The sequence below is a fragment of the Bufo bufo genome, chromosome 2, assembly GCF_905171765.1.
Source record: "Bufo bufo chromosome 2, aBufBuf1.1, whole genome shotgun sequence".
NCBI lineage: Eukaryota > Metazoa > Chordata > Amphibia > Anura > Bufonidae > Bufo > Bufo bufo.
The window spans coordinates 606243659-606267847 of NC_053390.1; the positions used below are offsets into that span (position 1 = coordinate 606243659).

The 24189-nt window shown below is 41.0% G+C and overlaps 1 protein-coding gene across 7 annotated transcripts in view; it reads right to left on the reverse strand.

The window, feature by feature from the left end:
* Positions 1–1469: 1469 nt before the first annotated feature.
* PRDM5 (PR/SET domain 5) overlaps positions 1470–24189 on the reverse strand; it is a 284272-nt gene continuing 261552 nt past the window's right edge. For all 7 annotated transcript variants that reach the window (XM_040418393.1, XM_040418396.1, XM_040418395.1 and 4 more), the window contains 3 exons: positions 3939–4043; positions 2193–2442; positions 1470–2159 (listed from right to left, as the gene is read on the reverse strand). In XM_040418393.1, the coding sequence (XP_040274327.1) occupies positions 2278–2442; positions 3939–4043 (270 nt within the window). In that variant the 3' untranslated portion in view covers positions 1470–2159; positions 2193–2277. The remainder of the gene's footprint in view (positions 2160–2192; positions 2443–3938; positions 4044–24189) is intronic.

The window sequence follows — 24189 nt, forward strand, 5'->3', positions numbered from 1 at the left end:
AGCACGTGACAAATTGGATCCATTATAAATGATATTCATCACTAACAGGAGAGCTCTGGAACTCTAAGTAATGCAACGGAGAGGAGAAGGGGCCGGCACTCTAAGAACACGTGGGACACCACGTGGGACGCCGAGACCAGCAAGGCAAACCTACGAACTAAAGTAACCGTGAGTCACGCTATCTCTGAATGACATAGCACCCCGGACACATACAAGCCGCGGTAACTTAGTTATCTACTAATACTATAGTAAGGACTGTCTCAATATAGACATTACACCTGATATATGATTGATATACAGTACAGACCAAAAGTTTGGACACACCTTCTCATTCAAAGAGTTTTCTTTATTTTCATGACTATGAAAATTGTAGATTCACACTGAAGGCATCAAAACTATAAATTAACTAATGTGGAATTATATACATAACAAACAAGTGTGAAACAACTGAAAATATGTCATATTCTAGGTTCTTCAAAGTAGCCACCTTTTGCTTTGATTACTGCTTTGCACACTCTTGGCATTCTCTTGATGAGCTTCAAGAGGTAGTCCCCTGAAATGGTTTTCACTTCACAGGTGTGCCCTGTCAGGTTTAATAAGTGGGATTTCTTGCCTTATAAATGGGGTTGGGACCATCAGTTGCGTTGAGGAGAAGTCAGGTGGATACACAGCTGATAGTCCTACTGAATAGACTGTTAGAATTTGTATTATGGCAAGAAAAAAGCAGCTAAGTAAAGAAAAACTAGTGGCCATCATTACTTTAAGAAATGAAGGTTAGTCAGTCAGCCGAAAAATTAGTAAAACTTTTAAAGTAAGGGCTATTTGACCATGAAGGAGAGTGATGGGGTGCTGCGCCAGATGACCTGGCCTCCACAGTCACCGGACCTGAACCCAATCGAGATGGTTTGGGGTGAGCTGGACCGCAGAGTGAAGGCAAAAGGGCCAACAAGTGCTAAGCATCTCTGGGAACTCCTTCAAGACTGTTGGAAGACCATTTCAGGGGACTACCTCTTGAAGCTCATCAAGAGAATGCCAAGAGTGTGCAAAGCAGTAATCAAAGTAAAAGGTGGCTACTTTGAAGAACCTAGAATATGACATATTTTCAGTTGTTTCACACTTGTTTGTTATGTATATAATTCCACATGTGTTAATTCATAGTTTTGATGCCTTCATAGTCATGAAAATAAAGAAAACTCTTTAAATGAGAAGGTGTGTCCAAACTTTTGGTCTGTACTGTATATATTTTGGATTCTGAAGGCGGAAACATCCTATGACTATTGAGATACAAATATAATCGATACTATGGTATGTTCATTAACCCTATATTTGCCAGATTCAGATACTGACAATTACTAACAATTATTTTTGAAGATACCTATATGGACTATACTGGACAATATCGGTGACTGCCAATGGTGTAATATAACAGCATATATTTGATTGATATCCTTACAAACTTCTGTTGAGTACCTGGAGTAACTAACTACAACTAAATACGCAGATTTTTGCCCAAATACTAGGATACACATGGACAAACTCTTTCTTTATATCCAGTAATAGTTTTTTATTCAGCAGAAATTTTTGTATTCAGCAGAATTTTTTTTACTCAGTGGGAACGTTTTGTATCCAGTAAAAAAACATATGTATTCAGTGTAACATGTGATTTTATGTATCCAGCGGAACATGTGATTATGTGTACTGTGATGATTGAGTACTCTATATCCTTACGAATTATCATTGAATCCCTGCATACATTATTGGAAATCGCAATATTATAGGCAGATCTATGCCTGAATAAGGATATAGACAGATAAAGTATTGGTTTTATTATTTCCCTTTTACTATTTCCCTTTTTTTATTATATATTTTTATCTTTTATTTTCATTAGAACATTCTTATATAGTTTTTATAAATAAAATTGCTTTTTTGAAGGAAATATCTTGGAAATAGATATCTTTTTCCATATAAAGGACCAGATTTTAGAGTGCCCTCCACTACTATACTATTTCCCTTTGCAACTACATTGGTGGGGGTGTCGCCATAGGAGAGTGCACCTAATTCTTTGGTAGTCTGTTGGTTGAGCCACCTGAAATATATAAGATCCAGCATACTTGTCGTAGCTCCACAAAAATGCAGAGCCATGCTGAAGTCAATTTAACGGAGCCTAACATATGTAGTATTGGTCCTCGTACAAATACGGTATGTCTCAGACATGAAACTCTGTTGTGTACCGTCCAAGTAAACAAATTTCATGGTAGAAGCTCTGGTAGCTGCAAACTAACTGTCGGTCTCTCCATGCACATTCTCCATATGCACCTTGAGGTAGTCATTTCTTGTAAACTTTTTGTGGCAAAGCTGGCACTCTGCCATAGGACGATTTGGATTATGGGTCAGCTTGTGTCGGATCAACATTTTTTTGAGTGAGAATGATAGGTCACAAACCTGAAAAATAGGTATCACATGGCATAATTAAAAGAAGTACAATTTGTAATTCTAATTATTCATGTGTAAGTTCAAGTAACTTCATATTTGACATTGACTAATTAAGTTATTTAAAAATAAACAGAAAGAATTAAAGAAATAACAGTAGAATACAGTATGTGTCCATGTATAAATGCTATAAAAGCATAACTGCCGTTTTAGTTTATTTAGTTTTAATACATTATGGGAACAGGGATGTTAAACTTTGAATGTTTTTTTGCAATATACTTTATAAGGGACAGATGTTTCTTTGTTCTAGAAAAAGTTGTAAGGAGTCTTCTTAGCAAAGCTGTGACTCAGGGTTACTAAGGACAGTCTGTCTTTAGCATTCTACTGAGCACTGAAGATGCTTGTGTGTAACAAGTCAGATAGGCAAGGTGATAGTGATAGTTACGGCACATATACATAGTCAAGGACAGAGGTAGTGACAAGAGGCAGGATGGAAGCTTCTGTATGTTACACACAGGCGTCTTCAGTGCTCAGTAGAACAGTAGTCTCTCCTTAGCAAAGCTCAGTTAGAAGTTTGTTAAGAAGACTCTCTACACCCGGTTTACTATATACAAAGAAACATCTTTCCCTAATAAAATATATTAAAAAAATGTTTAATATTCCTGTCCCTATATAATATTAAAAATAAACTGAAACAACAGTTACACTTTAACCCGTTCACTACCAGCGCTGTACATGTATGGCACTGGAGCAAAGTGCAAACATGGTGCCCACTTCCCTGTGCAGCGTGCGTCATGACCGACAGGTCTCCACTGTTTCAAACAGCAGAGAGCCGCGGCTAATGACCGCGACTGGCAATAATGCCGATCGCAGTTATTAAAGCCTTTAAATGCCTTGATCAAGTGAGATAACAACGTCTATAGGGTGAAAAACCGAGAAGCACAAACTTCTTACAGGCATCCTCTGTGGCCAATGAGGATGCCGGTAATTGGTTTCAATACGCTGGGTCTCTCTGAAGAGACCCATGGTATTGAAGCTGCAATTCTTATTTTGGCCAGCAGGTGGCAAGCCGACATAAGAAATGATCAATTATTCTCAAATCATTGGTTTAAAAGACCTATGAGGGTTCAGATTTTTTTTAAAAAAAATGGGTTTTGTAAGCTTGAATATGAGTTTCAAAACCCTAAAAAACTGCTAAAAAATATATATAAAAAATGTAAAAATGTAACAGTTTAAATTTTTACACTATTTAGACAAAAATGAAAACACAAAACGAAAAAAACGTTGGTATCCTAGAAAACAGAGTTGCTAACTAATAGTGATATCTATCTATCTTCTGCTGAAGTTATAAATTCATAAAACATAGCATATGACATTGGAAGTTAGGCCATTGTCTTTATTAAAGCCCCAGACTTCAATCCCTCTGAAACATGCTGTAAAGGGCTCTGAAGACTATATCAGTACTATTTAAATAATACATGATAAGTAAAGGCTACTGTAAAACATACATCACATTGGAATGGTTTCTCTCCAGTGTGCGTCCTCATGTGCTCATCAAGTCCTCGCTTCTGGCTGAAAGCCTTATTGCATTCTGAGCACTGGTATGGCTTTTCCTATAGATAATGGCAAAATGGTAAAGTAAGTTATTGTTGAAGAACCTTAGTCCCTGGCATATTTGTTTTTATTTCCTGGTGATCTATAGAATGAGACAGAATTGAAACAGAATAGAACTACAACCGTTTCACTATTTTTTTTTTACAGTTACGCTAAAATTAATTATGGGAACTTTCTCTAGTCATATTTCAATGACACGAGTGTGTGATATTAGATATGCCTGCTTAACACCCAGCAAACTATAAGTCATCGAAATAGAAAGGTGGTAATCCAAACCGCTGTCTTGTCAGCCCATTATTCTTGCATACACCAGGCTCATCGTCCATCATCTCTAAAGCACTTGAAAATATACATAGGATGCATTAAAAAAAGATTAAGATTATTTCCTGAAATATGAGCAAAAAATGGAGAAAATATATGCTTCTTACAGACCTCTCTTTGACCTGAACGGATAATAAAGTTAAGCAATATAATCCTACATAATAAACAGTATAGTCTTATATAAGTTCTTTCATGACAGATATGTAGACTGATATGTTAAAGCAGGGAAAGGCTGACAAGGTATTATACCAGGGGAATAGTGTGATAAACAAAAGGAAGATGACGAAAGCAAGCAAAAGCACACTGATCTATTTCGGCGCACACCTTTACTTGGTTGTCTTTGATTTAAAGGGTTTTCCGAGATTTTAATACTGATGACTAGAGATGAGCGAATTTCTTAAAAGTTTGATTTGTCTGATTCGCCAAAAAAAAAAAAAATTGATTTGTGACGAATTACTTCGTTACGAAGTGCATTTTTTGTAAGTAGTGTGTGCAATGACATGGAGCTGCGAAAGCGCTGCCCCCCATCATTGTACCCCTCAGATGCCGCATTTATACATGATTGTGGCATCTGAGTGTAAAATTAACATTAAAAATCAAATCAAACTTACCGCCTCCATTTGCTCTTGACGGGCCAGTCGCCACCATCTTGCTTGAAGATCTCGGCCGAAATCCTGTGCGGCACGAGATTATGTCATCACGCCAGCTGATGATGTAATCTTGCGCCGCACGGGATTTCGTCCGAGATCTTCAAGCAAGATGGAGGCTGGCAGCCCGTCGCGAGCACATGGAGGAGGTAAGTTTGATTTATTTATTTTTTTATACTATTTCAGGTTAAATCAATTTGCTGACATGAAGCACGAGGAAATTCGGATCCTGAAATTCGGATCGAATTCCACTTCGTGGGATTTGATTAGCTCATCTCTACTGATGACCTATCATCTGGATAGGTCAACAGTATCTGATCGGTGGAGCTCCAACACCAAGACCCTGAATCAGCTGTATGAGAAGGCTGTGGGCTTCTTTCTGCTTTCCCTAGACCAGTGATGACACATTCATTGGTCATTTGGACAAGTCGCAGCTCAGTCCATTGAAGTGAATGAAGCTGAGTGTGATACCAAGCACAGCCACTATACAATGTAAGGCACTGTGCTTGGTAAGCTCCGAAAGGACAGGAGCGCCAGTGCCTTCTCATACAGCTGATCAGCGGGGGTCCCGGGTGTCAGACCCCCACTCATCAGATACTGAGGACTTAGGGTACTTTCACACTAGCGTTTTTCTTTTCCGGCATAGAGTTCCGTCACAGGGCTCTATACCAGAAAAGAACTGATCAGGTATATCCCCATGCATTCTGAACGGAGAGTAATCCATTCAGGATGCATCAGGACGTCTTCAGTTCAGTCGTTTTGACTGATCAGGCAAAAGATAAAACCGTAGCATGCTACGGTTTTATCTCCAGCAAAAAAAACTGAAGATTTGCCTGAATGCCGGATCCGGCATTTTTCCCCATAGGAATGTATTAGTGCCGGATCCGTCCTTCCGGCCTGCGCATGCGCAGACAGGTAAAAATTAGAAAAAAAATACAAGACGGATCCGTCTGTCCGCATGACAAGTGGAGAGACGGATCCGTTCTTGCAATGCATTTGTGAGACGGATCCGCATCCGGCTCCGTCTCACAAATGCTTTCAGTCACACCCAGATCGGCAGATCGGCGGATCCAGCGGGCAGTTCCGACGACGGAACTGCCCGCCGGATGACACTGCCGCAAGTGTGAAAGTAGCCTTATCCTGAGGATAGGTCATCAGTATTAAAATCTTGGAAAAACCTTTTTGTTTGTTGAAAAAATAAAGATATAAAATAAGATTATATAAGTATAATAACATATTTAACAACGTTTAGGTTGGTGAAATCAGGGCATCTGAAACCTTGCTTTAAGGAATGCCCCAACTCCGCCTAGAAATGCCAGTTTATCAATAGCCCCTGAGACAGCCTAAATTTACCAGGACTTTCTCTGAAATTCAGGGCAAATTCAGGACAGTTGGCAACTATATAATAGGAAATACAGTATGTATATTAGTTCTCTGAGAGTTTTTAAACAAGACAAAGCCCATGTCTCTAGGTGCTATGTATCTAGAGATATGAGCAGGTAAAGCAGCCATCTGCACTCACCTAAAGAATTATTAGGAACACCATACTAATACGGTGTTGGACCCCCTTTTCCATTCAAAACTGCCTTAATTCTACGTGGCATTGATTCAACAAGGTGCTGATAGCATTCTTTAGAAATGTTGGCCCATATTGATAGGATAGCATCTTGCAGTTGATGGAGATTTGAGGGATGCACATCCAGGGCACGAAGCTCCCGTTCCACCACATCCCAAAGATGCTCTATTGGGTTGAGATCTGGTGACTGTGGGTGCCATTTTAGTACAGTGAACTCATTGTCATGTTCAAGAAACCAATTTTAAATGATTCGAGCTTTGTGACATGGTGCATTATCCTGCTGGAAGTAGCCATCAGAGGATGGATACATGTTCTCATTCTGTTTACGCCAAATTCGGACTCTACCATTTGAATGTCTCAACAGAAATCGAGACTCATCAGACCAGGCAACATTTTTCCAGTCTTCAACAGTCCAATTTTGGTGAGCTCGTGCAAATTGTAGCCTCTTTTTCCTATTTGTAGTGGAGATGAGTGGTACCCGGTGGGGTCTTCTGCTGTTGTAGCCCATCCGCCTCAAGGTTGTGCGTGTTGTGGCTTCACAAATGCTTTGCTGCATACCTCGGTTGTAACGAGTGGTTATTTCAGTCAACGTTGCTCTTCTATCAGCTTGAATCAGTCGGACCATTCTCCTCTGACCTCTAGCATCCACAAGGCATTTTCGCCCACAGGACTGCCGCATACTGGATGCTTTTCCCTTTTCACACCATTCTTTGTAAACCCTAGAAATGGTTGTGTGTGAAAATCCCAGTAACTGAGCAGATTGTGAAATACTCAGACCGGCCCGTCTGGCACCAACAACCATGCCACGCTCAAAATTGCTTAAATCACATTTCTTTCCCATTCTGACATTCAGTTTGGAGTTCAGGAGATTGTCTTGACCAGGACCACACCCCTAAATGCATTGAAGCAACTGCCATGTGATTGGTTGACTAGATAATTGCATTAATGAGAAATAGAACAGGTGTTCCTAATAATTCTTTAGGTGAGTGTATCTCCCCTTCAGTCTGGAGAAGAAGGGGGAGCAGCAGACTGCAGGAGGATAGAAAAAAAATATTTGACAGTATCATCGTTGTAGTGACACCACACAGTGAACTCTGTAAATAAATTCCACAGAATATTAAAATTGCATTTTTTTATCTTCCCCCTAAAAATAAAATAACAAGTCATTTAATACACTATATATACTCCAAAATGGTTCCAAAAAAACCTACAACTAATCCTGCAAAAAAAAATAACATAAAAAATTTGAAGTAAAAATTAAAAATGTCTGCTGGGACTCAAAGGGAGAAAATGTTACTGGTCCTGATTAAAATTATCACTAAGGAGTTAAAAATGCAATTGTGTCCCCTGAGTTGCATTATAACAATTTTTACTTCAGATACATATTAAAAATCTGCAATTAAAAAGTGACATTTTTGGGAGGGCTTTTCTCATTTTAATGTGATTGTTAGGAGGTTAAAGAGGACCTGTCACCACCAAATGCAGGGCAATCTGAAAGCACCGTGTATAGCAGGAGGACATGAGCATATGTATATACTGTATTTTTCGCTCATAAGAAGCACCCAGGTTTTGGAGGAGGACAATAAGAAAAAAATATCAGACCCCAATGTTAGGCTACTTTCACACCTGCGTTCGGGTGTCCGCTCGTGAGCTCCGTTTGAAGGGGCTCACAAGCGGCCCCGAACGCAGCCGTCCAGCCCTAATGCATTCTGAGTGGACGCGGATCCGCTCAGAATGCATCAGTCTGCCAGCATTCAGCCTCCGCTCCGCTCAGCAAGTGGACACCTGAACGCTGCTTGCAGCGTTCGGGTGTCCGCCTGGCCGTGCGGAGGCAAGCGGATCCGTCCAGACTTACAATGTAAGTCAATGGGGACGGATCTGTTTGAAGATGACACAATATGGCTCAATCTTCAAACGGATCCGTCCCCATTGACTTTCAATGTAAAGTCTGGACGGATCCGCTCAGGCTACTTTCACACTTAGAATTTTTTCTAAGTTATAATGCAGACGGATCCGTTCTGAACGGATACAAACGTTTGCATTATATGAGTGGATCCGTCTGTGCAGACAGTAGATGGATCCGCTCTGAACGGCAGTGTGAAAGTAGCCTTAATCAGACCTCAGCTGACAGACCCAATCAGACCCCCAATGTTAATAAGACTTTAGATCAGACCCCCAATGTAAATGACCCCCAATCAGACCTCAGATAAAAGCCCCATGCCTCTCATCAGCTCCGATATCAGCCCCTATGCCTCTCATCTGCCCCATAATCAGCCCATATGCCTCTCATCAGCCCCCATTATCAGTCATTATGCCTCTCCTCAGTTCCATTGCCTCAGATCAGCCCCCGGCAGCCTCATGTTTTATAAAATAAAAAAAACACTTACCTCTCCTGCTCCTGGACGTGGCGTGCACAGCCGACAGCTGAGGACTAGGAAGCGGTGAGTACAGAGCCTTCACTGGAAGCGCTCATTAGTATTCGCCCCATAAGACGCAGGGGCATTTTCCCCCCACTTATGGAGGAAAAAAATGCATCTTATGGGGTGAAAAATATGGTATATTTTAAGGAAAAGATTCAGTATAACCTGTAATTTATACAGTATATTTTTCCACCTCCCGTGGACAGCTATTGGTACAGAAGGTAGGGGTGATTCATAGCATTGTGTATACAGAGATAGCTATGAGTCACTGATAACACCCCCCCCGTAACGATAACTGTTCATAGGTAGTGAAAAAAGTTATTATGTTTTACTGAATCTTTTCCCCCAAAAATATATAATCAATCTGCTTGGCTTCTTCTGCTCTATAACATGATGCTTTCATATTGCAATGTATTTTGTGGTGACAGGTCATTTAACAATTCAGATCTGCAACCGCACAAAATTTTGGGAATTTTCATCTCACTATTCTGGAACTAATCTATATTTTTATATATATATATATATATATATATATATATATATTTTTTATTTATGGATCAGGGCAGCAATATGGAGTCTTGTTTTTAGCTTTACGATTCATAGTTTCCACATGGAGATTTGGGGGTACACATATGTTATAATTTATCTTTTAATAATTGTATTTTAGCAGGACAAACAAATATACACTATTTTGCCAGTTTTTTTCTTTTCCATCACTGACATGCAATATATTTATAGGTCACTTTGTGTTGGTTAAGGAGGTAGCAAATACCATATGTTGACGTTATGGTAGTGTTTTGAACTAGAGTGTATTTTATTTTAACAAAATGTGTTGTGTCTTTTTTATTCATTTTTAACAATAATTTTGTATACCAAGCATGCAGTATTGTGCCTGTATATAGAAATTTGCACAGACAATTGTTAGTGTATGCCACAGACTTTTACAAGAAATAGCCATGGATACATATCAGGCTATATCCATAGGACCCCCTCCAGACGTTATAAAGTGGCATGATGACATCTGATCATGGCACTGTGAGAGCTAATTGTCAGAATTTCCATTTTTCCTAGTCCTGCCATTTTCAGCATTAGTACAACTGTGCATTACAGCATTTGTGTGCCAATAATTACATGGGTATAGTCGCAGTGCTCACATGATCACTTTGATGAAACAAAACATCAAGGTGCAACCAACCCCATTCCCCTGATATACTATGACATTAAAGGATTTGACCTCTTTCTGGCTACTGTTATCTGATGTGTATGTAAGATGACTATATGGCACCTAATATAGCCTTTGTTGACATTATGCACCATTTTCTATATTTTATAAGCCATGCGCCCTTGTTGGGAAAGTCTTGTCCTGACCTCATGTTGGTCTTGTTCATACAATGTCTACTGATGGAGAGTCATCACTTAGTCTCATCCATTCACATACACTGCACTTGCACTGGAGTTTAGTCCAGGTGCAGTATGTTTGAATGAAGGAAGCTAAGTTATGTGTCTGGTTAAATGACCCTCCATCAGTGGTCATCTTATGGACAGGACCTGTATGCGGACAGCACAGAAGATTTGCCCAACAAGGGGACATGGCTTATGAAACATAGCAAAAGGCAGAGAATAACCCCAGTCCCTCCACCCTCTACATGTCCAGAAGATGCTCTCCATCCACCACAGTCCCGTATTGTGATGTCGCCGTCACAGCAATAGTAAGTACATATGCACCTCCCCTCCAGTACACGGGAAATTAACAATGAGGTTTACAACTATTGTTTCGGTGGGTGCTGGCATAGCTCGCCTCCACCAAATAAAGGGAATGCAGATGCTGAGCCACTTAGAGGACTGCCAACCATAAGTACAAAGTGTCATCAGTAATACCAATCACACTAGGCCCAGATGATATCTCTGAAGTTCCTGGGACGCCAATCCAGAGGTATCCATCCAAGAAGCCCAAAGTTTCTCAAATTAAGCTATGGCTGCTCCAAGTTAAGTAGCCTGTTAATCTTGGCTATGTATTCAGTTTTACTGCACTCATCTAACCAATGTTGAGCAATCATTGGCTGTAATGATTATTATGTTTTTAATGATATATAATTACTAAATGTGCGATTTTAGTTTGTATGTATTATTTCTCTAAACCGACTACTACGTACAAATTAATTATGTATTTAATACATAGAGAAGAAACTTGTTTGTGAAACACATTATAGGATACATTTAGACCCTACATAAAACTATTTTATGGAAGTCAGGAACATAACTGACGATTTTTGTTTTCATTGTAAATAGAAGTGATGTATTTTGCCTTGTTGGCGCAGGACAGAAGCCATCACTGAACAAACATGAAATGTAGTTTTACAGCTTATGAAGACTGACCAGAAGAACACATTTCCTTACAACTAGTTTATGTTTCCACACCGATCTTTATATCCCTAAAGGGTTTAAAGCTTCCTTCCTCTACTCTGCTTTCAAAAGTCCCACAGATGGGATACTGTCTCCTACAATCATTCTCTTTATTGAAGCACATGATAAAATTTATGTAAAATATGTCTTTATGAAGTCAAAATATTAGCAATAATATTTGTAATCAATTTTTGGCTGATCTCCTATTTTTTTCTACAGGAATGTGGAATTTTAGTTGAATCAATATAACATTTAGTTTTACATACTGGCATGTGCACAATATATACACTCACCTAAAGAATTATTAGGAACACCATACTAATACAGTGTTGGACCCCCTTTTGCCTTCAGAACTGCCTTAATTCTACATGGCATTGATTCAACAAGGTGCTAATAGCATTCTTCAGAAATGTTGGCCCATATTGATAGGATAGCATCTTGCAGTTGATGGAGATTTGAGGGATGCACATCCAGAGCACGAAGCTCCCGTTCCAAGACATCCCAAAGATGCTCTATTGGGTTGAGATCTGGTGACTGTGGGGGCCATTTTAGTACAGTGAACTTATTGTCATGTTCAAGAAACCAATTTGAAATGATTCGAGCTTTGTGACATGGTGCATTATCCTGCTGGAAGTAGCCATCAGAGGATGGATACATGTTCTCATTCTGTTTACGCCAAATTCGGACTCTACAATTTGAATGTCTCAACAGAAATCGAGACTCATCAGACCAGGCAACATTTTTCCAGTCTTCAACAGTCCAATTTTGGTGAGCTTGTGCAAATTGTAGCCTCTTTTTCCTATTTGTAGTGGAGATGAGTGGTATCCGGTGGGGTCTTCTGCTGTTGTAGCCCATTCGCCTCAAGGTTGTGCGTGTTGTGGCTTCACAAATGCTTTGCTGAATACCTCGGTTGTAACGAGTGGTTATTTCAGCCAACGTTGCTCTTCTATCAGCTTGAATCAGTCGGCCCATTCTCCTCTGACCTCTAGCATCCACAAGGCATTTTTGCCCACAGGACTGCCGCATACTAGATGTTTTTCCCTTTTCACACCATTCTTTGTAAACCCTAGAAATGGTTGTGCGTGAAAATCCCAGTAACTGAGCAGATTGTGAAATACTCAGACCGGCCCGTCTGGCACCAACAACCATGCCACGCTCAAAATTGCTTAAATCACCTTTCTTTCCCATTCTGACATTCAGTTTGGAGTTCAGGAGATTGTCTTGACCAGGACCACACCCCTAAATGCATTGAATAAACTGCCATGTGATTGGTTGACTAGATATTTGCATTAATGAGAAATAGAACAGGTTTTCCTAATAATTCTTTAGGTGAGTGTATATATATATATATATATATATATATATATGCACACACAGTATAGATGTTCACTAAAGCAATGCAGCATACTTCACATTTTTTATCCTCAACCATACAAAAAGAGAGGGGCATTTTCACAATAGCAACAATAATAAAATCATACAAAACATTAGAAAGGAGGTTTGTAAGTATGCAGGAGTTCACAAAAAAAAAATAAAAAATGTAAACTTCCGCCTTTATACACATTTTGTGAATTTTCTACACGTATCACATATTTTACAAAGGGGTAATTGATTGTATTTCTGTATTTCTGGTGGTCCAGAGTGATTTTGTTTTCAATACTTATCACTGACACTCACTGGAGTGCTGCGGCCTCTTCCTAGGTCATTGACATAGCGTTGATTGGTCAAATGGCCTATTTGTAGCTCAGTCCCATAATACCAAGCACAGCTGGCACAAAATGGGGGACATATATATCAAGACTGGGGGATTCATCTGCCAGTCTTGATCTCCCTGGGCATGTGTCAGATGCACCTAATTTGTTAAGAGGCAAAAGCCTCTTAACAAATCAGGCACATCTCTGCCCTGCCATGCGCCAGAAACTGAAATCTATGCCAGCTACAAGCTGGCGTAGACTTCAGCTCTAACTTCAGCCACTTTCTGGAGAAAGTTATAGTATGGGCAGCACGGTGGCTCAGGTGCCTTGCAGCGCTGGGGTCCTAGGTTCAAATCTGACCAAGGACAACATCTGCATGGAGTTTGTATGTTCTCTCAGTGTTTGTGTGGGTTTCCTCCGGGTACTCTGATTTCCTCCCACACTCCAAAGACATACTTAGATTGTGAGCCCCACTGGGGACAGTTGGATGCTAATGTGTGTAAAGCGCTGCGGAATACAGTAGCGCTATATAATTGCATAAAATAAATAAATGGGGCAGCAGGAAGCCACTCCTCTTCTGCTAAGCCATGCCCCCACATGCAGTACGCCATAATGTGCAAAAAAATTTATGCCACAATTGTGGTGTATAGGGCTTCATAAATGTCCCTCAATGTGTGACGCTGTGCTTGGTAAGGTTTGAGGCAGCTGCAACACTCACCAGAGTGACCCCATCAATCAGATATTGATAACTTATCCTGAGGATAGACCATTAATATCAAACTCCTGGAAATCCCCTTTAATGATGGTGTGCAACTGATGTTTTTTTAAAAATGTTTACTCGCTCAGAGGCAACTTTCCTGGTACTAAGAACACTACCTAATGATGCACATGGCACAATTAGCAAAGAATATCTGATTCTTATTAAAGAACTGTGGGTGATGTGATATTACCAGGATGAGATGTTGTACACTGCGTGCAGAATTATTAGGCAAATGAGTATTTTGACCACATCATCCTCTTTATGCATGTTGTCTTACTCCAAGCTGTATAGGCTCGAAAGCCTACTACCAATTAAGCATATTAGGTGATGTGCATCTCTGTAATGAGAAGGGGTGTGGTCTAATGACATCAACACCCTATATTAGGTGTGCATAATTATTAGGCAACTTCCTTTCCTTTGGCAAAATGGGTCAAAAGAAGGACTTGACAGGCTCAGAAAAGTCAAAAATTGTGAGATATCTTGCAGAGGGATGCAGCACTCTTAAAATTGCAAAGCTTCTGAAGCGTGATCATCGAACAATCAAGCGTTTCATTCAAAATAGTCAACAGGGTCGCAAGAAGCGTGTGGAAAAACCAAGGCGCAAAATAACTGCCCATGAACTGAGAAAAGTCAAGCGTGCAGTTGCCAAGATGCCACTTGCCACCAGTTTGGCCATATTTCAGAGCTGCAACATCACTGGAGTGCCCAAAAGCACAAGGTGTGCAATACTCAGAGACATGGCCAAGGTAAGAAAGGCTGAAAGACGACCACCACTGAACAAGACACACAAGCTGAAACGTCAAGACTGGGCCAAGAAATATCTCAAGACTTATTTTTCTAAGGTTTTATGGACTGATGAAATGAGAGTGAGTCTTGATGGGCCAGATGGATGGGCCCGTGGCTGGATTGGTAAAGGGCAGCGAGCTCCAGTCCGACTCAGACGCCAGCAAGGTGGAGGTGGAGTACTGGTTTGGGCTGGTATCATCAAAGATGAGCTTGTGGGGCCTTTTCGGGTTGAGGATGGAGTCAATCTCAACTCCCAGTCCTACTGCCAGTTTCTGGAAGACACCTTCTTCAAGCAGTGGTACAGGAAGAAGTCTGCATCCTTCAAGAAAAACATGATTTTCATGCAGGACAATGCTCCATCACACGCGTCCAAGTACTCCACAGCGTGGCTGGCAAGAAAGGGTATAAAAGAAGAAAATCTAATGACATGGCCTCCTGGTTCACCTGATCTGAACCCCATTGAGAACCTGTGGTCCATCATCAAATGTGAGATTTACAAGGAGGGAAAACAGTACACCTCTCTGAACAGTGTCTGGGAGGCTGTAGTTGCTGCTGCACGCAATGTTGATGGTGAACAGATCAAAACACTGACAGAATCCATGGATGGCAGGCTTTTGAGTGTCCTTGCAAAGAAAGGTGGCTATATTGGTCACTGATTTGTTTTTGTTTTTGAATGTCAGAAATGTATATTTGTGAATGTTGAGATGTTATATTGGTTTCACTGGTAAAAATAAATAATTGAAATGGGTATATATTTGTTTTTTGTTAAGTTGCCTAATAATTATGCACAGTAATAGTCACCTGCACACACAGATATCCCCCTAAAATAGCTAAAACTAAAAACAAACTAAAAACTACTTCCAAAAATATTCAGCTTTGATATTAATGAGTTTTTTGGGTTCATTGAGAACATGGTTGTTGTTCAATAATAAAATTAATCCTCAAAAATACAACTTGCCTAATAATTCTGCACTCCCTGTATATACACGAGGGGCTTCATAGTTATCATTACTGATGACATTTTCTCCATAAAGGTAAAAATTAGTCAGAGGGTTTCATGTATTTTGTTGGACTTTTGCTGCACCTCTTTTCATGGCTATTATAGTGTCTTATTTTTTCATTGAAAATGGCCATAGTCCTGTTTTTTCCACAAAGCTGGAATCACAATTGCAACATAAAAGTATTTACTTTAGGGTTTTCTACTGGTTTTGCAATGCTTTGGTGTCTGAATGTGACCCAAATATAACAATATAACATTTATTAACTCATCATTATTGCAGCTAATCCCCATTAGCGTCCATTCACACGTCCGTAAGTGTTTTGCACTATTGTGGACACGAATAGGACATGTTCTATTTTTTTGCGGAGCCGCGGATCGGAAGTTCGGGGCCGCGGGACAGAAGTGCGGATGCGGACAGCACACTGTGTGCTGTTCGCATCTTTTCAGGCCCCATTGAAAATGAATGGGTCCGCACCCGTTCCACATATTAGTGGAACAGATCTGAACCATTCATACGGATGTCTGAATGGAATCTTAAAGTGAATAAAGCTAAGCTACAACACAGCCCATAGAGAAAAGTAGTGCTATTTCTGGAGAAATAAAAACAAAAATAAAACCGATTTTTCGAATGCTGGACAACTCCTTAAAGATATTATTATTACTATTTTTATTATTAGTGTTGGGCGCGAATATTCGAATCACAAATTAAAATTGCGAATATCGCCACTTCAAGAATTCGCAAATGTTTCGAATATAGTGCTATGTATTTGTATTCTCGAATGAATATTCTAGATTTTTTTTTCATCAGTAACCTCCCTTCTTGCTTGTGGGCCAATGAGAAGGCTGCATTGTCTTTGAGCTTAGCAACATCCCTAGCAACCAATAGGAAAGTTGCCTACCCCTTACTATATAAGAACCTCCCAGCAGCCATTTTTTGTAGTTTTATGGAGTTCTGAGAGAGAGATCCGTGTTATTGCTGTGCTCTGTGCTTTACTGTGTCATTACATTAGATAGTTAGTTAGCTTATATATATAATACAGATAGTTCTTAGATTGTGAGCCCCATTGGGGGACAGCTTGATGCTAAAGTCTGTAAAGCGCTGCGGAATATGTCAGCGCTATATAAAGGAGTATAATAATAATAATAATAATAATAGTTAGTGGGAGGTTAGATAGTGATATAGTGTAGCTGACAGGTTCTGCTGTCCATACATACATGCTACAGACATAGTGCTGTGATGTCACAAGTTCACAATACTTAGTGCACCAATCAGTAATATGTAGTCAGACCTGCTAAAATGTGAAGTTGCATGTATTGCTCCAAAATATGCGCATTATTAATTGCTGATTTGTGCAATCACGAATATATTGGAGCACTCTATCTGCATATAAAGCTATTGTAATGTTTTGCCGTGCCAACCATTTTCTCCAGTCTCAGGATACTTCTAGCAGCCTGAAAAATGTAGCAACAGTGACCCACGCCTGTATTGCGCATATTACATTGCCGATTTTCACAATCAAGAAAATAATCGCAAATTCGAATATTGCCCCTGTCGCTCATCACTAATTATTATTAGTCCAATTTTGAATAAGGATGATGAAATGAAACTAAGCAATATACTATATAAGGCCTCTTTCACACAACCATTTTTTTCCATTTGCGGGCCGTATACGGAACCATTCAATTTCAATGGTTCCGCAAAAAAAAACGGAATGTACTCCGTATGCATTTCGTTTCCGTATTTCCGTTCCGTTGAAAGATAGAACATGTCCTATTATTGCCCCCAAATCACGCTCCATTCAAATCAATGGGTCCGGAAAAAAAACTGAACACATACAGAATTTACTCCGTTTGTCTTCTATATCCGTTCCGTTTTCTGTTTTTGCGGAACCATCCATTGAAAATGTTATGCCCAGCCCAATTTTTTCTATGTAATTACTGTATACTATTTATGCCATACGGAAATACTGAACGGAAACAAAAAAGGAACAACGGATTCGTGAAAAACGGACCACAAAATACAGAAAAAGCCATAAGGTCATGTGAAAGAGGCCTAACATTTATAGAATAAAAAATATTTGCTGCATCAGACTGGTCAGGTGGCTATGAGCAATCATTAGCCATGATTTTGCTAATCAATCAACAACCTGCACAAAAAAATTAATATCCCATTAACGTTTTGAGGCTCAGAATAAATACATTTTTTTATTAAGTATCAAGTGTTAGGCTTATTTATTGAAAAAATATCTATGTATCCAAAAGTGTTATGTCCCCGCTCTGCATCCCTGCTTGTAAACAAGTGAATACACTGAATATGCTGTACTCCAGCCATATGCTTTCTCCATCCCAAACATTCTTGCATAGATAAGACATCATTTGAAATAACACAGTAGCCCACAGCAGGGATTTAGTGTTGAAATGATTGCTGAAAGGTATAGAATATACACCAGCAAAGTCACTTCCTAAATAAACATGCACATAACTCAGGCCCAATTAGATATTTACCTTAGCAGACAACATCAGTTATTTAGAGAATATTCTATGGACTTTTTAATAACCACTAAAATTTCTGTTGGTTGTCAGGACACATTTATTTAAAGGGATACTTCCATCAAATTCTTTTTATAACATACTAACAACACATATGAATATTCTATGTACAGGTGGAAGGTTTTCTGGATATCATTTGGGTAATGTAATCTATTTCTTTCCCTGACTCTTTAACTTCCACTTTGTTTGGACTTTCTTAATGCCTATCTTAACGTTTTCAGACAGCCATTTACTCCAACCAGAGAGGGAAGGGGAGGGGGAGAAGGTAAATGACAAAATAGAGCATCACACATTACACTATTCAAAGCATTGCTCTTCTGTGAGCATCTTTATCTAGGCCTATCAATGAAAAAAAAAAAGAACTGTAATATCTGTAAGAAGGTACAAGGAATCATCCTGGATGATAGGTGCGTGTCACCGAGGTTCCTGGCCTCGGTGGAGTAAGAGCCGGTTTTTATGTGTCAGCAGCAGTTGCTATTTTGACACCTTGGTACTTAGCATGACTGTAATAGCTGATCCAGGACGGCTCTTACTGGGAGTAGTCAAAGTGCTGGGTGGGTGACTACTCCCCACCAACACTGCAAAAGTGACGATTTGTTTTTGGCATCATGTGTGAATAAACACTGAAGTTTGAATTGCGAATTTGTATTTTGCCTCTGTACTGCGCCCGCTTATCCTAACTACCAGAGCGAATCCCCACAATTGGTGAAGGATGCAGGCATGAGCAGTGAGGCTGGCGTGAACGCCAAAAGTTTTTTTGGTTTGCATTTTTGGGTACGGTTGTATGTCATACATTAAACCAGCGGTATTACAACCCATGTCCCACGAAAAAATGGAGGCTGTTGTGAAGGCCCTCATGGAGGCTAATCTGCAGCATCGAGAGACAAACCTGCAACAACAGGAGGCTAACAAGCAGCAGCAAGAGACCAACCAGTTGCTGCTACAACACGTGATGGCTTTGCAGACAGCAGGAGCAACCCCGGGAACCCGAGGCTGAAGGGCCAGTGGTAGGGGTGACCGCCACTTCGGTGGAAGAGGAGGAGACTAGGAGGACTTGCCACCGAGGCCTGAGCTGGCAGACCTCAATGTCTCCGTGGATAATTTTGGTACTGCACAACCACGGGACCCAACCCTATCCCGAGCCTGGGAAAATGTATTAATAGTAGATTGTGAACCACAACAAGCTTGGGCAGAGTCTGTGTTTCCCCGTTTTGTGGTTCAGCAGGATATGTTGTATCGAGTAAACCAGCTGCGGGGTTAACCCATTAAACAGTTGGTGGTGCCCCAGGCTTATCGCAAACTCGTGTTAAAGTTAGCCCACCAACATGTTTTCGGGGGTCATCTGGGAATGCAGAAAACACAGGACCGGATTCTACAATGGTTTTACTGGCCCAGTGTGTTTAGGGAGGTGGACGAATACTGTAAGCCTTGCCCGACCTGCCAGGCAACTAGCCCCCAGCATCTTTTCTGTAGTCCCTTGGTCCCTCTCCCGATCATCGAGGTACTGTTTGAGCGTATTGCTATGGACTTCATAGGCCCAGTAACGAAGTCCGCTAGAGGACACCAACACATCTTGGTTGTCCTAGACTACGTCACTCGGTACCAAGGGGCGGTGCCACTGCGACATACATTGGCTAAACTGATAGCTAAGGAGAAATGTTCTCCCAAGTGGGGCTACCTAAAGAGGTTCTGACTGATCAGGGGACCCCTTTTATGTCTAAGGTGATGAGGAAACTCTAAGTTGCTGCACATAAAACAGCTACAGGCATCAGTTTACCATCCGCAAATAGACGGTCTGGTAGAAAGGTTTAACTAAACATTAAAAAATATGTTGAAAAGGGTGGTGGTTTAAAATGGGAAGGACTGGGACCTTCTTCTGCCCTATCTCATGTTCACTGTGCGAGAGGTATCCCAGGCCTCTACTGGGTTTTCGCCCTTCGAACTGCTATATGGCAGGACTTCTCGTGGTCTCTTGGATGTAGACCAAGAAGCATGGGAGCAACAGCCCACTTCGTATAAAAGTGTTATTGAGTATGTTACCCAGATGCAAGAACGGATAGAGACAGTGTTTCCTCTTGTTAGGGAGCATATGGAGGAAGCTCAGCGAGCCCAGAGTCAGGTCTATAATCGGTAGGCTCGGGTCTGGATCTTTTGGGTTTTGGTTCTGGTACTAACCGTGGACAGTAAGTTCCTGGCTAGGTGGCAGGGGCCCTGCAAGGTACTCAAGAAAGTTGGAGATGTGAACTACAAGGTACACCAGCCAGGGCGGCAAAAGGCAGAACAGGTCTACTATGTTAATTTACTTAAGCCGTGGAAGGAAAGGGAGACCTCTACGGAAGACAGCCCGCGTCCGGGTTTTCTAGGGGAAGAGGTTCTGGCCCCTTTGTCTGATGCAAGGGAAGATGCCTCTGTAAAAGTTGCTGACCGCCTCTCCTCTAAACAGGGTCAGGAGGCCAGGGAGTTCATTAGTCGGAACACAGATGTGTTCTCGGACCTCCCTGGACGCACTTGCCCAATCCAGCATGACATTGTCACAGAACCTCAGGCCAAAGTCCGGTTAAAACCATACCAGAAACCCAAGGCTCGGCGACAAGCCATCTCGGAGGAAGTGCAGTTAATGCTGCAACTAGATGTCATTAAGGAATCTAAAAGTGAGTGGGCCAGTCCTATAGTCTTAATCCCCAAGCCAGACCAGATGTTACGGTTCTGTAACATCTTTCGTAAACTGAACGAGATTTCCAAATTCGATGCGTATCCCATGCTCCAGGTGGATGAGCTTATCGAGAGGTTAGGACAAGCCCAATATTTTTCTATTTTGGACCTCACAAAAGGGTACTAGCAGGTGCCCTTAACGGAGGCTGCCAAAGAGAAAACTGCCTTCATCACACCTGAAGGGCTGTATCAGTTCAAGGTGCTACCCTTTGGTCTGCATGGTGCCCCTGCCACTTTTCAACGGCTTATGGACATTGTGCTGCGTCCACATCATCGGTATGCTTCAGCTTACCTGGACGATATTGTCATCCACAGTACCGACTGGGAAAGTCACCTACCCAAAGTGCAGGCTGTAGTGGACTCCCTTCGGAAGGTGGTACTAACCACTAACTCCAAAAAATGTGCGATAGGGTTAGAGGAGACTAAGTACCTGGGATTAGTGTTGAGCGCAAATATTCGAACTGCAAATTTTAATCTCGAATATCGCCACTTCGATAATTTGTGAATATTTAGAACATAGTGCTATATATTCGTATTCGCAAATAGTGTTGAATATTCTAATCGCAAATTTATCGCGAATATATTACATTGCTGATTTTCGCAATCAATTAAACAATGACTGGAGATCACAAATTCTCAAATTTGCTAATTTATGGCGAATATTCGGCCAAAAATTCACTAAATATCGCGAATTTGTATATTGCCTATGCCGCTCATTACTACCTGGGATATGTCATTGGGTGCGGAGTCATCAAACCCCAAATAAACAAAATAAAGGCAATACGAAATTGGCCCCAACCTGTCACCACTAGGCAAGTAAAGTCGTTCCTGGGAATGGTGGGCTATTACATGAGGTTTGTCCCCCACTTTGCTACGGTGGCTGCGCCATTGACAGGGCTCTTGAAGGGACACAAGTCATGATGGGCGGAAGAGACTTTATCCGCTTTGAAGTCAGTCCTGTGCTCCCCAGGTTTGGTGAGCATCCCGTTGTCTTCCTCAGCAGTAAGCTCACCCCAGCCGAGACCTGTTATAGTATAGTGGAGAGAGAGTGCCTGGCTATTAAGTGGGCACTCGAGTCTATCCGCTATTATTTGTTGGGGAGAACATTCCGCCTGGTGAATGACCACTCCCCTCTCAAGTGGGAGCCAAGACAAATAGAGAAATGCCTGAGTCACCAGGTGGTTCCTGTCCTTACAAAACTTTAAGTTATCCGTAGAACACAGGGCAGGCCGGTTGCAGGGAAACGCGGATGCCCTGTTCCGAGTATACTGTATGGCATGTGTTCCTCCCCTCAGGGTTGAACAAAGGTGGAGGTATGTAGGAAGGTACAAGAATCATTGTGAATGATAGGTACGTGTAACTGTTCCTGGCCTCGGTGGAGTAAGAGCCGGTTTTTATATATCAGCAGCAGTTGCTGTTTGACACATTGGTACTTAGCATGGCTGTAATAGCTGATCCAGGACGGCCATTACTGGGAGCAGTCAAAGTGCTGAGTGGGTGACTACTAACTCACTTTCCAGGCCAAGTTTTGCCAAGCATAAAACCAGCCAGCACTGCCAGGTGGAGAAGATTACCTCCATCTGACAGTGGAGCTCAGGAGGTCTGTGCGCTGGGATCTGAAGCCTGTGCTGGGCTGGAGAGCGGAGACCCGTGTGTCAGGGGAACAGGCCGTCTAAAGCCTGTATTTGAACTTTCTGAGGCAGAACTGCCACCAAGGTGACTTTTGTTATATTAACTTGCCATTGGGTGTGAAGCAACACCAACACTGCAAAAGTGATGTTTTGTTTTTGGCATCATGTGTGAATAAACACTGAAGTTTGAATTACAAACTTGTATTTTGCCTCTGTACTCCGCCCGCTTATCCTAACTACCAGAGCAACGCCCCACATATCCTACACCTACTATAATAATGAAGATTACCATTGAGATAATATGTTCCCCTCAAAGAAGCTCTAAACTGTCTACTTAGGAAGTCTTATCCTTTGTGCTGACTGGTACAGAAGGACAATATTTTGTATATTACTTTCAATAGGATAGGACTGCCAAAATAGAAAAACAGACAGAATAAAAAAAAATATATATTTTCTATGAATATTGGGGGTCATTTATGAAGACCGGCATTTTAGACGTCGGTCTTAATAAACCCCTGCGCTGGCAGTGGATTCGCCAAAATTATGTAGAGGCACCGACCTCACGGGATCACGTGCTGCAGGAATGGATTGCACACCGAAGTGACTGAACTCATGCCCGCGCAGCCTGCAAGTATCGGATCAGCGGAACAAGTACAAGGGAGGTGGGGGGATGATCTGTGGGGTTGCCCAGGGTCCACTCCCATCAATATTAAAGGACCCAAGCAAAGATTTCTGCAGTGGTGAGGAAATTAAACATAACAGATATTGAAAAGTTACCGAATGTTGTATTATATGGAAAAATAAAATCTGTTATTTAAGTACGTTGGCTTGTATGTTAATTCTTATTATGCAAATTTCAACACAGTGGGCTTGTTCCCCGGATGTTTTCAGACCCTAGTAGCGCCCCTGGGGCAAAGTGTACACAGATGGCAGGAAGAAAAATGTATGCACACGCTATCTGGTAACACAAGGGGTGGTGATGTAGTGACATCCATTAATGCTGTGCATCCTTTCTTTCTAGTGTGGATAAAATCAAACAACTGCAGCGATAGGCATGTCCAGCAAAGTCCAGCAGAGTCTTGACAAAATCACATTGTTTCACCTAGTCATATATAAATATTCATATGCTTACCTAGAAAATATGATTAAAATGCAGCAAAAACATAGATAGGTACTTAAAGCTATATATATGAAATGGATGACATTGATGTTATCTATATAAATACTGGAGAAAAACATTATAGTTACGGTAAATAGGCTACGCATTTCTGTGCTTTACAGTCATGAGCTGCCCCTGCTGCCCATTGCTGCTTTCTATTAACTCTGCACAGTAGGTAAAACAACCCCTGCTGCTACCTGTGACTAAGCTGTGAAGATCATAGCTGCCAGGAGTTAATAGAGGTCAAATTTTTTATGGATATGCATAGAAAATTTTAAATGCACATACACAAAGCCTTTTCAGTTTATATTACTCTTAATTGCTCCAATATATCTGATGTATCAAATATAAATAAAATGACACATCCAGAAAAAGCTAAATTCATTATTTGCTAAGTGTAAAAATGGGAATATACTGACCATCAAAAATATACAAAACTATATTATCTTGTATTAATATTACTGTATTTTACTGTTAGATAAATGC